At 44.5% G+C, this 12,411-nt stretch overlaps 1 protein-coding gene across 6 annotated transcripts in view; it reads right to left on the minus strand.

Moving 5' to 3' along the window:
- Positions 1-12,411, minus strand: part of TIAM1 (TIAM Rac1 associated GEF 1) — a 455,872-nt gene that overhangs the window by 108,095 nt on the left and 335,366 nt on the right. For all 6 annotated transcript variants that reach the window (XM_070455141.1, XM_070455140.1, XM_070455136.1 and 3 more), the window contains 2 exons: positions 7,573-7,794; positions 5,355-5,540 (listed from right to left, as the gene is read on the minus strand). In XM_070455141.1, coding sequence (XP_070311242.1) covers positions 5,355-5,540; positions 7,573-7,794 — 408 coding nt within the window. The remainder of the gene's footprint in view (positions 1-5,354; positions 5,541-7,572; positions 7,795-12,411) is intronic.

A 12,411-nucleotide genomic window follows, 5' to 3' on the forward strand; every position in this document is an offset into this window, starting at 1 on the left:
AAGGGGATCTTCCTGACCCAGGAATTGAACCCGCATCTCCTGCATTACAGGCGTATTCTCTACACTTGAGCTACAAGCCAGGAATCCAGACAAATACTTAAATGTTCAGGAAGGGACCACACCAAACCTACATCCGCCGCTGTGATCGCCTGCATCAAGCAATAGGTGCAGGAGCTCTGAGACTTCACGGATTTTCAAATCCATAAAGTCTTTGCAGGCAATCCTTCAGGCTTGAACTTGATCCCACAGGTGGCAGGCAGAGTCCCAGGAACCTAAGGGAACTTCTGCCAGGAGGTCTCAGCAGGCCACCCACGGACTCTCCTTTCAAAGGAGGGAGTGCCAGGAGGTTCAGCGAGTTGGGCTTGAAATGAAACTTCCCCACCCACTCTTTGTTGCCGGAGGTAAACATCTCAGAACCTACTTGTCATAGATTCCCACACGGGCAACTCCCTGCGTGATGACTGCCAACTGGCCGCCTTCTCGTGGAGGAACACTGGTGGGTAACACCCGGGGGCCCCCCTCAGTGGCGGGTACACTGGTTACAAGGCACGCCTTCCTGAGATTTTCAGCACTGACAGGATAAACACCCTGGAAGCCCCAGCGAGTAGACTGGCAGAGACCCCCACGTCCATCAGAAACAGGAATCAAAACAGCTTCTCTGCGAGGGTATTAGGGGGAAAGTTTTGGTCCCAAACAAAAAGAAGAGGAGGGAGCTTGAAAGATCTTGCATTTTCTCAGCTTAGGACATAGGCAAACCCAGACGGGGGCAGAATGTGGCACTCGAGACAATGGTGGGAAAACTCTCCCAGAGACAGCTCTTACCACAAATATGCTCAAGGTGTTAGGGGAGCAAACTTCACACAACAAGGGACACATTTTTATGTTAAATATGTAAACATTTTCTCTTCTTCATCGCTTTCTAAGCTAAAGGTAAAAAAAGATTGTAAAAGGAATAAATGATAATGTGCTAACATACAAAAATGCTCACATGACTATGTCAAAATCGGTTAAGCTTATGGTCACAAAATGAGGCTAAGAACCCCTGAATAAATGGTATTAAAGGTATAAATTCTAGAGAAAAAATGTTCATGTGGTCTCATATTTATAAATAGATACATATATGCACATATACAGGCAGATACATATGCATGCACAAACACAGACACACACACACACAAAATTGTCCATCAATATCCATGGGAAACTAGTTCTTTAGGACCCCCAAGGAACCAAAATCCTCCCATACTCAAGACCTTATATAAAATGGCACAGTATTTATATATAACCTACATACCATCTCCTATGGATTTTAAACATCGTGGCAACCCACTCCAGTGCTCTTGCCTGGAGAATCCCAGGGATGGGGGAGCCTGGTGGGCTGCCGTCTATGGGGTCGCACAGAGTCGGACACGACTGAAGCGACTTAGCAGCAGCAGCTTACTTATAACACCTAATGTAATGTAAATTCTATGTAAAGTAAGTACAATGTTAATTGTTACAACTTCTAGTTTTAAGTACAATGTAAATGCTATGGAAATAGTTGAGCAAATTTGTTTTGCTTTTTGGAACTTTCTGGAATTTATTTTTTTGAATATTTCCAATCCATGGTTGGTTGAATCCCCAGATGCAGAGCCTGTGGAAATGAACGGTCAAGTCTGTGTGTGTGTGTGTGTGTGTGCACGTGTGTGCATCTGGTATTGCTGTTTAGTCACTACGGCGTGTCCAATGCTTGTGACCCCATAAACTGTAGCCCACCAGGCTCCTCTGTCCATGAATTTCCCAGGCCAAAAGTAACTAGAGTGGGTTGCCATTTCCTTCTCCAGAGGATCTTCCTGACCCAGGGACGGAACCCATGACTCTCGGGTCCCCTGCACTGCAGGCAGACCTTTACCACTGAGCCATCTGGGAAGCCCTTGTGTTTATCTAATTGCTTACTTATTATCCATCTCTCCCACAAAATTATAAGCTCCAGTGGGACAAGAACTCTGGATCCGTTCACTGCTATAACCCTAATCAGAGGACAGTATGGACACATGCCAGGCACTCTCATTTATCTGTTGACTGAATGAACAAACAAACAACAAACAAACAAGGAAAAGCAGAAGCAGAGACCCTACAGAACACGGTTACAGCAACTAAACAGTAACTCTAGTTTCTAAATTTGGAAAAACAGAGTCCAGAAGAGAAACTAAAACAACCAGAAATGTGCTCAGTTCCCAGCTGACCAGTTGGTTTAGTTCTGTTTAACAAATGGACTGTTTTATTTAAGGTTCTGAGAGTAACTACTCTAAACTGTTGGGGACCTCATAAACTGTGAAAGTTACTGCTACTCCCAAGACAATAATGACTCAAAATGAGCGAAGAGATTTAGATGGAAGAAGAAAAAAAAAAAAAAGCTGGCAAAAGAACTGTTGGACAAGAGCTCAAGAGTTTCTCAATGATCTTTGCTCAGACAATGCCTCTCTTTGTGGCCTGTACCTGATTACTCTATCACTCTGTTCATCTGTGCAAACAAGAACAATGATAACCTTCTCTCAAAGAGTACAGTGGGGACCCTTCACTTAATTACCGAAAATCACTGGGCATGATGAGAAGTCGTCCTAGTCAATGGAACTTAAATTGTGCTCGAATCTCCTCCCCTAGCCCTGTTGCCCTGACACCTCCTCCTTCCATGCTTCCCACTTAAAAGAAGAGGGAAAAAAATGTCTGGACAAAGGCTAAATTGAAGAATGTTTCAACCCCAAGGGAAAAAAACATTTCTCTGGGGTCAAACGACAAGGAGAGAAGGAAAAAAATAAGTATCCAATAAATGAGACAGTAAAAACTCCCTGCCCAGAATCTTCTGTAGAATGTACAGCAACAAATAGGAACAGATACCCAACAGGCTTACTTAACTGGGCCAGTCTCACTGAAACCCCTCATGGAAAAGAGAAGTTTGCAATGACACATAAACACCCAGATACACATCACAGATGTAGCTAGCAAAAAAACAAAAACAAAGGAACAGAGACTGGTACATATGGAATTAAACATTCTCCTTTAAAATCATGGACCGAATAAAGCTAAAAGTTACTAAGCCTTCCACTCCCATTGTCAGCTGGTCAGATTTTAAAAGCCTGCCCATCAAAAGAAAAGCACACACAAATCATAGGTATTGAGACAGAGGAGATTAGAAGGTCTGGAGATAAATTATGGAAGGATAATTCAGTAAAGAATCTGCCTGACCAAAGCAAGAGATGCAGGTTTGAACCCTGAGCTGGGAAGATCCCCTGGAGGAGGAAATGGCAACTGCTCCAGTATTTGTGCCTGAAAAATTCCAAGGACAAGAGGAGTCTGGCGGGCTATAGCCCACGGAGTTGCCAAGAGTCAGACACAGCCGAGCAGCTAAGTGCACACAGGAGAGGTGAGCTTCAGTGGCTTTGAAGAAAATACAGAAGCATAGAAGTTTTAGGGAGACAGCAAGATTATTTTCCCCAAAGTTTATCAAGCCCAGGAGAAGGAAACAGCCATTTGGATGGCTTGAGACTTAGTATTGGGTTGGCTGAAAAGTTCGTTCAGGCTTTTCCATGAGAACCCAAACAAACTTTTTGGCCAACCCAGTAATAACACTGATGCACCATCATGGGTATCAAACTTCCTACATAAGAAAGTGAAATAAAGTGTTAGTTACTCAGTCATGTCCCAGTCTTTGCAACCCCATGACTGTAACTTGCCAGGCTCCTCTGCCCATGGAATTCTCCAGGCAGGAATACTGGAGTGGGTAACCATTTCCTATTCCAGAGGATCTTCCTGACACAGGGATCGAACCAAGGTCTCTGGCATACAGGCAGATTTTTTAGCATCTGAACCACCAGGGAAGCCCTTTCAATAATAAGACTGCTACTTCAATTGATGATATTCTCACAGTGTGATAAACATGAATTTTTCTTGCAATTATTTTGCAGAACAGGCAAACGAAGATTTGGTTAAGCAGTGTCCAGGTCTCACAGAAAGAGTGCAAGAGCCACTAACTGAAGACCGTTTACAAGATTAATTGATCACAGCACTTGGACCCATTGTCACTAAAAAAATAAGACTTAATAGCTGTATGGAGAGGTGGTAGTCAGGGAGACCAAGAGCTGAGCTGTAATTAGTAGAACAAATCAGGATGCCAGTTCTAATAACTCCAGAAATTGGTTTAAGACTTCTTTAAAAATGTAAATCTACCCTAATTATCTGAATGATGATGCTAATCTATTTATAAAGAACACAAACGCCTCTGAGTGAATTACAGCTCTGAATTCAATTGAAGGGTGCAGCTGACACAGGGAGCCCAGAGCCCCACAGCAAAGGTTCTCCAAGGCGGTTTCTGGAACCTGGGACTTAACATTCAATTTCACAGCAAATGTGCTAAGGTGCAGTACATTTTCAGTGGGTGTTCATTTGGATAGGCGAAAACCGTGTTGCTCGCATAGCAATTTTTGAGAAGAAAGGAACTCAAAGTACATAAAGCTGTTTGCAATTTAGCAAGTACATGAAATTACAGATTGCAAACACACAACTACACAATCTGCCGCTCTGGAGGTCAGATGAAAATTCTCTTCTCCAAGCAACTACCTATGTCGGGCTGAGAGATACAGAAGGTTTTGACCTTCTTCAAATGAATCTGGTATACATGCTCACCCAAAACTATGATGGGGGCTTCCCTGGTAGCTCAGACAGTAAAGAATCTGCCTGCAATGTAGAAGACCCAGGTTCGATCCCTGAGTTGGGAAGATCCCCTAAAGGAGGGCATGGCAACCCACTCCAGTATTCTTACCTGGAGAATTCCAACGACAGAGGAGCCTGGTGGGCCACAGTCCATGTGTCGCAAAGAGTCAGACATGATTGAGGGACTAACACTTTCACTTCCAAAACGATGATGAAAAAGTGAAAAGATTTCTAAAGAAATCTATTCAATATATGGCATGTGTTTTCATGTGAGAAAGTGAGAGAAACACATTTATGTTTGAGAGAACAGCTCTCCACTTATTATATCCACAAGGAGAAAAGAAAAAATACGTATTGGGGTTGAAAGCATGACACCACCTAAAAATGACACATGTTATCCACCAGTACCCCATGTGAAGATCTCTTAAGGTAATACCTTTCATATTTTCTTTGCACAATAATTTAGGGCCCATCAAGACCAGCTTAAGTAATAAATGTCAAAAGAGATTCAAACGAAGACTTGCATCCATGGCTGAGAGAGGACGCATCAGAAAGCCACACGGAGCAGTGAAGCTGGAAAACCACTTCAGAGACTCTTGTCAAGTCGTGCTCAAGATTAACAGTCAAGATGAATATTTATCAAAAACACATTAACTTCTACTCACCAGGGCATGAAAAGATGATACAGAAAAAATTCCAAGGCGGCCCATTGCCACTTTGGTTGGTCGGCTTGCAAAGGCAAGTAACCTTTTAGGGTTGGGCAGCTCCCCACCTTGGAGGCTGGCTAGGTAACAGCGGTAGCGAAACAGGTCCATTTGGAACTGCTCGAGATTCTGCTCCCAGACAAAGATCTACAGTGGTGAAAACATGGAAAAAGCGGAAGAAGAAGAAGAGAAGGCAAATGTTAACAATTTTATCCCACATAAGTGTTACAAATCCACATGCTACAAAGGTATTAATTTTAATCCTAAAAGGTAAATAACCAGTACCCTAAATTTCTTAGGTAATAACAAGTCCAATTTTACTGTTTCCATAGCTTACATGTTTTTCTGCAAAGATCTAGAGTCATACATTCAGTATGATGCATAAAACATACAGCCTTAGTTGCTCTGCTCCCTCCCATCACAGATTCCATGTTTGCAACCATGACAGGCCATTGGCTCCAGGCTCAGAACCACAAACCTGAGGCAGAAGAAGTAAAAAAGCAGAGGAATTCCAGCCCTGGAGAATTATATGACTTACCTAGGGGTGGTTTTTTCTGAGGAAGACAGAGAAGAAGAAAAGCAAGGTGACTTCAAAATCAGAGACAAATAGGCCAAGAGTTTTGGAAGCAGGTGAGTGGTTGAATATATAGGATGAGACCACAAAAAATACTAAAGGTGAAGATCCACATTCTGGAATGCATGGTTTCAACCACAGAATAGATTCAAGATGTTTCCACATTTTTCAAAGTGGCAAAATAATACCCACCTCCTGAGGCTGATGTGATGGCTGAACAAAGTAATGCAAGAGCAAGAGCTGGAACAGGCATGTTGTGAAGGCCCAGGGATCCTGGCTGTGATGTGGGTATTAATCAGTGGTTGACAACTACCTTTTTACTCCAGCTTAAAATACAGTGTTAGTATAAACACATACTCATAACACTATTCACAACAGCCAAATAATGGAAATAGCCCAAATATCTATCAAAAGATGAACGGGTAAACAAATTGCAGTGTAAATACACAATGGAATAATATTCAGCCATAAAAGGAATGGAGTGTGCATACCACAACGTGGACCAGTCTATAAGACATTACACTAAGTCAAAGACGTTGACACAAAAGGTCACATATTAGGCTACTCCACTTATACAAAACATCCGAAACTGGCAAACCCAGAGACAGAATGCCAGGGGCAGAGAGGAGCAACCGCTTAAAAGATACGGTGTTTCCTTCTGAGGCAGACAGTATTTGGGACTAGAAAGAGATGATGGTCACTCAACATTATACATGTACTCACTGCCACTGAATTGTGCACTTTAAAGTGGTTAAGTCTGTGTTATGTGAATTTCACCTCTGGTTAAAAAATATATAGAACAGGGTAATAGAGGGAAAGAACAGATAGGAATATGGAAGATCACATGCTGACCAATTATTTAAAATAGGACTTATTCACATACTTATTTCCTACATATTAGGCAAAGTTTCAAAACGCTGCTAAATGGCTATCACTGAGTTTTGGTGTTTGTTATTTTTTTCTTTCTGGCAACACCACATGGCATGTGGGGTCTTAGTTCTGTAACAGGAATTGAACCGGCGCCCTCTGCATTGGAAGGGCAGAGTCTTAACATCTGGACCCCCAGGGAAGTCTCTATCACTGACTTTAAAGCAACTGAATAGAAGGCAAAAATGTTCTGTTATCTCACTAAATCTTTCCTTTTCAGCATGAAATACACTTACCTGCATATACTAGCAATTACACACATATTTTTAAAGCACACTCCGCCTTTACTAAATGTAGGGATTTAACTTCATTGAGGAGTCAGGGATGAAATTAGACCCATCACAGCTGGGCACCAAGGGACCCTGATAGCCGGGGAATGAGATCGCAGACGTGCCAGCTACCCAGATCCCTGAGCACAGCTTGCCACTGGCAGGAGCAGGAGGGCCCTCCATGACATTCCTGCTTTTCCTCCAGTGTAATACTGTTCCCTTCAGTTCATAACAATCAACTGTGAACAACGGGTGAGGAGAACTGAGAGTCGGAATAGAGTCTAGAAGCCTGGGTGATAGGCCGACAAGGAGGAGATAACCAAGGATATTTCTCGATTCCAAGGCAGCAGAAACGCCCCTTTCAAGAGCTAAGGACCGGCCCCGTCTGCACACGGGCGGACACCGTTACCTGATCCAGGATGGTCTTCTTTTTCTTTGAGTCCGTGACGGAAGACAGCTGCATCTCGCCCATCTTCTTCATCTTCTCGTCCATGTCGATCTTCTGCTCCAGCTTTTTGATCTCCGACTTCAGCAGCCGCAGCGTGTCCTTGTGGTGGTGTCTCGCGACAGCGGCCGCGCAAGCGGAGTGGATGGCGGTGATCCAGTTCTCCAGCTCCGTCTGGCTGGTGGTCTGCGAGGGCGGGCCGGGGCCGGGAAGAAACGCCCACCACGCGGGTCAGCGGAGGAGAGCCAGGCCGTTCCCGGCGAGCCCTGGCTGGGGGTCCAGACACCCCGCGGGGAAGGCCAACCTTGCTCAGAGAGCAGACAGACAGAAGGAGGGCGCCGCAGGTCAGACAGCACTCCGCCCAGCCCTCGCTCCCAGGGGCTGGCGGGATGCGGCCACCATGTCCACCCGCTCATGCACTTACTGAGCGCACTCGTTACAGTGGTCTGAATGCTTATGTCCAGCCCCCGGCCCTGGATTCAAGCACTGAAATCCTCACCCCCAGTGTGCTGGGGCTGTGTGCTCAGTCGTGTCTGGCTCCTGGCAACCCCATGGACTGAAGCCCACCATGGAGTTTCCCAGGCAAGAATACTGGAGAGGACTGCCATTTCCTTCTCCAGGTGTGATGGCATTAGGAGGTCATGGGAGAGGCGGCTTCATATAGGGGACTAGCGCCCTTGGAAAAAGGAGCCAGAGAGCTAGCTAGCCCCCCTCCACCACGTGCATCCACAAGACTGCCGCCTATGAACCAGGGAACTGTGCCTGACCACAACCCAGCCACGTCCCCACCCTCATCTCACACTTCCAGCCTCCATAATATTTATAAAGTCACCCAGTCTTGGGTAGTTTGTGACAGCAGCCCAAACCAAAACACCGGCATATGTCACAATTCTATCTGCCACTGTCGTTTACTAAGTCGTGTCCACCTCTTTGTGACCCCACAGGTCGCAGCCTGCCAGGCTCCTCTGTCGTCCACTGTCTCCTTAAATTTGTTCAGGCTCATGCCCATTGAGTCTGTGGACAGTTCTATACAGATAGCTTAGTTTTGGTTTCTTTTTTAACCTCTAATTTTTTTAAATAATTAAAGTATGACAACACACTTACAGGAGACTGGGAAAACACAGAACAAAGTGACATATAGTTCCAATATATAATTATTTTTATAAGTAGATAAATTAAGGTTTTTAGTAGGTGTTTCAGATAGCTTGGTTTCTTATTGACAGTTGCTATGAAGCAAAAAGTCAGTGTCCAGAGGGGATGGGTCAGTTCAGAGGGGACAGTGAAGCCAAGGGATATTATGGCCAAGGAAAATGCGATAACCCTGCCCCCACTGAACCGCTGTGACCCCAATCCTCAGGTCCCCTGTCTAAGCCAAGCAGCCATACACAACTAGGGCTGGGATGGGAGATCCAGGAGCTGGAAGTATTACCGACTTAGGAACACAGGGAAGAGTCTAGAAATAACGACCACTCAGGAGAACTCCAGCCGCTAAGAACAACCAGATCAAAGGGGCTTTAAAGACAACTAACACTGGCGGGAGACACCCGCCAATGAGCAGATAACTTCAAAGTGGGCTTGCTGTAACACTGGGGGCTCTGAAATGCAAAAGCTGGGGGGACAGCTCATGTGTCATCATATGCTATGATTAATCCTCTAGGAACTCAATCAATGAGTATCTCCTTAGAGAAGTTTAGTGAACACTCAGAAGTTAGCTCAGAGCCTTGAACAGAGGATCTACTTCAATATTAAACTGGCCCACAGCAGCATTTTTCAGTCACAAAACATTGTTACTTTTTTATTTTTTCTCTGATGCATCTTCTTTTCTCACTCATTTGAGCCATGGTTTGAAAATATATTCTACTAACAGGACTCCACCCACAAAACTGAAGTTTAAGTGAAGGCACCACCGCTGCGGTCTATGTTATTTCTGAATGTCATCAGATTCATATCCCACAAGAGAAACGGCATCAAATATTACAAACGGTGTCTGCCAGCGGAGACAGCACACGCCAGACAAACCTAGGCAATCTGGCAGTTGTTATGTTTACAACAAAACACTTGGCTGTATCTAAGGAAGACTTCAATAAGCTAGACATTCTCCTAAAGAAACAGCACCTGATAAAGCACATGGAATCATCCCGTGAGGATTTGGTGGGAAAAGAAGAGATAAAGATACTGGAAGTCAAAGGTAAATACTTATAGGTAGGGAAAGGGAAAAATGCAATGTGTGTATATGAGATTCATCTTTTCATTACATACCTAGGACTTAATCATCTTATAATTAGAAGCTTATAACTGACTACCTTTATTCATTTTACTCCCCACTCCCCCCTTTAATTCTTCAAGAGTTACAGACTCAGCTGCAAATTTTTAATCTTTCATCTCCTCTTGGAAAGTAATTACCTTCCATTTTGTCTTTATGTATCACTTTAAAGTTATTCCAGAAAAACAGAGCTTAAGATCCTCCCACATAATAAACCCACCACACTTCCTCACGCCCAGTGCAACTGAAATGTTTGCTCTCGTTTTCTGTTTTCTCAACCTCGGTGGGTCATTTGCCAGGTGCAGTTATCCCCCCCACTCCCACCCCTTTAAAAAAATTTTACTAGAGAAGGAATCAGTTCAGATGAGAAAACAATCAAGTAAGGATGCTTTTCTAAAAGAAAAACTTCCACAAAGAAAATACCAAGTATTGGGGAAGACATGCAGCAACCAGAATATTCTTAGGAGCTGCTGGAGAGTAAACTCGTGTAACTGGCTTGGAAGACTATTTGGCACTACCTCCTAAAGTAGAAAGTCTATACACCTTGTGACCCCCAAAATGCACTTGTGGGTATGTTCTCAAGAGAAATGCATTCCTGTCTTCACCAAAACACATGTCCTGAAATGGTTACAGCAGTACAGTTTGCAACGGACAAAACTAGAAGCTATCCCAACACCTGTCAACAGGAGAATGAATGAAAAACATGGATAATCACACGGTGACACATGAACCAGCAACGAGAATGAAAGACCAGTAACTACACACTACAATATGGGTAAAGTTTCACACGTGCTGTGTGCTCAGTCGTGTCCAAATCTCTGCGACCCCATGGACTGTAGCCTACCAGGTTCCTCCGTCCATGGGATTTTCCAGGCAAGAATACTGGAGTGGGTTGCCGTGCCCTCCTCCAGGGGATCTTTCCAACCCAGAGATCAAACCCAGGTCTCCCGCATTGCAGGTGGATTCTTTACCGTCTGAGCCACCAGGAAAGCCCCACATAACATTGAGGAAAAGAAGCCAAACATGAAAGAGTTGAAAGACTCTATTTATATAAAGTACAAACGCAGGAAAACTAATGTACATTGTTAGAAGTCAGAAGAGTTGTTTGATGGGAATTGGAGGGGAGGGGAAGCATCTCGAAGGAAGCACAGGGTTGTCTCGTGGGTGCTGGCCATATTCTGCTTCTTGATCTGGGTACCAGTTATGTGAGTGTATGTCACGGGTATGCCCATGAAACATCATCAAGATGTGTACTCTTCTGTGTATATGTTATACTTTAACAGAAAGTTTTTAAAAGATCCTTCCAAGATATATCACCCTAACATTGAAGCCTAATTTTTCTATAACTACCCTAAAAATGTTACACTTCAGACTCTTATTTTTCAGGAAAAAGTGTCGCTGCAGGGTTGTAGTGGAAGTCCCCAACAGCATGACCTTTTCCAGCATCACCTTCTTTGTCCTCCAAAGTGCCTCGCAGCATCTGATGAACAGCTAGTCCCTGAGCCAAAACATGCTTTCCCCTTTGTGCGCGCAGTTCAGTGGGAACAAGGCGCGTTCAGATGTGAAGGGAGCTGGTGTTTTCACCCACATGAAAAGGACATTGTGGGGCTGTTTCAGATGGAATCCAGGCAGAGGTAGCACGTGTCACTGAGAACAGGACGTTGTCTCCAGTAAAAACAGCTGGTGCATCAGTGCTCTGTGAAAGGTCAGCATCTGTTCCCCCAAGACCATCCTCATTCATCTCTGCCTCCCTTCCCCCAAGCCAGGGGAAGAAAAGCAAGTATCTACTACCGTGACGTAACACCTAAGGAATAAAGAAGAGAAACACCTAAGAAACAGTTAGAAAGAGCTTAAAATTCCTGATACAAACTCTGCTAAAGCCAGCTCCAAACCTTACTTTTTAAATAAATATATTCATCAAGTAGGGGGTCCGTGGGACAATTTTACAGATGAAGAAACTACAGCCTGGTCAACCTGGTCAAAGCAGGGATGACAGTCATTTATCATAAACCCTGATCTCTTTCCATCCTTTTTTTTTTTTTAATTTTAACATGGTACATACACCACTCCAGACCCCTTCAGCTCTCACCAACTGCTCTAAAAGCCTTGCTGTGGGGCCTTTAGTGTTGCCCACTCATTTTGAGCTCTCCCTAGGGACACGGGGGGATGGCATTTTCCTGCTGTCTTTGAAGTTAGGTGTGGTCACGTCACTTGGATGCAGTCAATGAATCCAATAAAAAAGTGAAACCAAGTACAAGCCCCTGTGCCCGTGTCTGTCTGTTCTTTTTAACTGGAGGATAATCGCTCACAACGCTATGCTGGTTTCTCCCATACATCAGCATGCGTCAGCCACAGGTGTACACACGCCCCGCCCTCCTGGACCCCCCCCCATCCCATCCCATCCCACCGCTCTAGGTGGTCACAGAGCGCCGAGCTGAGCTCCCCGTGTCCCACAGCACACTCCCACTGACTGTGTATTTCACCTATGATAACACGGATGTTCCCATGCTACTCCCTCGATTCATCCCACCCTCTCCAGA

Source organism: Odocoileus virginianus, chromosome 25 (genome assembly GCF_023699985.2).
Source record: "Odocoileus virginianus isolate 20LAN1187 ecotype Illinois chromosome 25, Ovbor_1.2, whole genome shotgun sequence".
NCBI classification, from domain to species: Eukaryota; Metazoa; Chordata; class Mammalia; order Artiodactyla; family Cervidae; genus Odocoileus; species Odocoileus virginianus.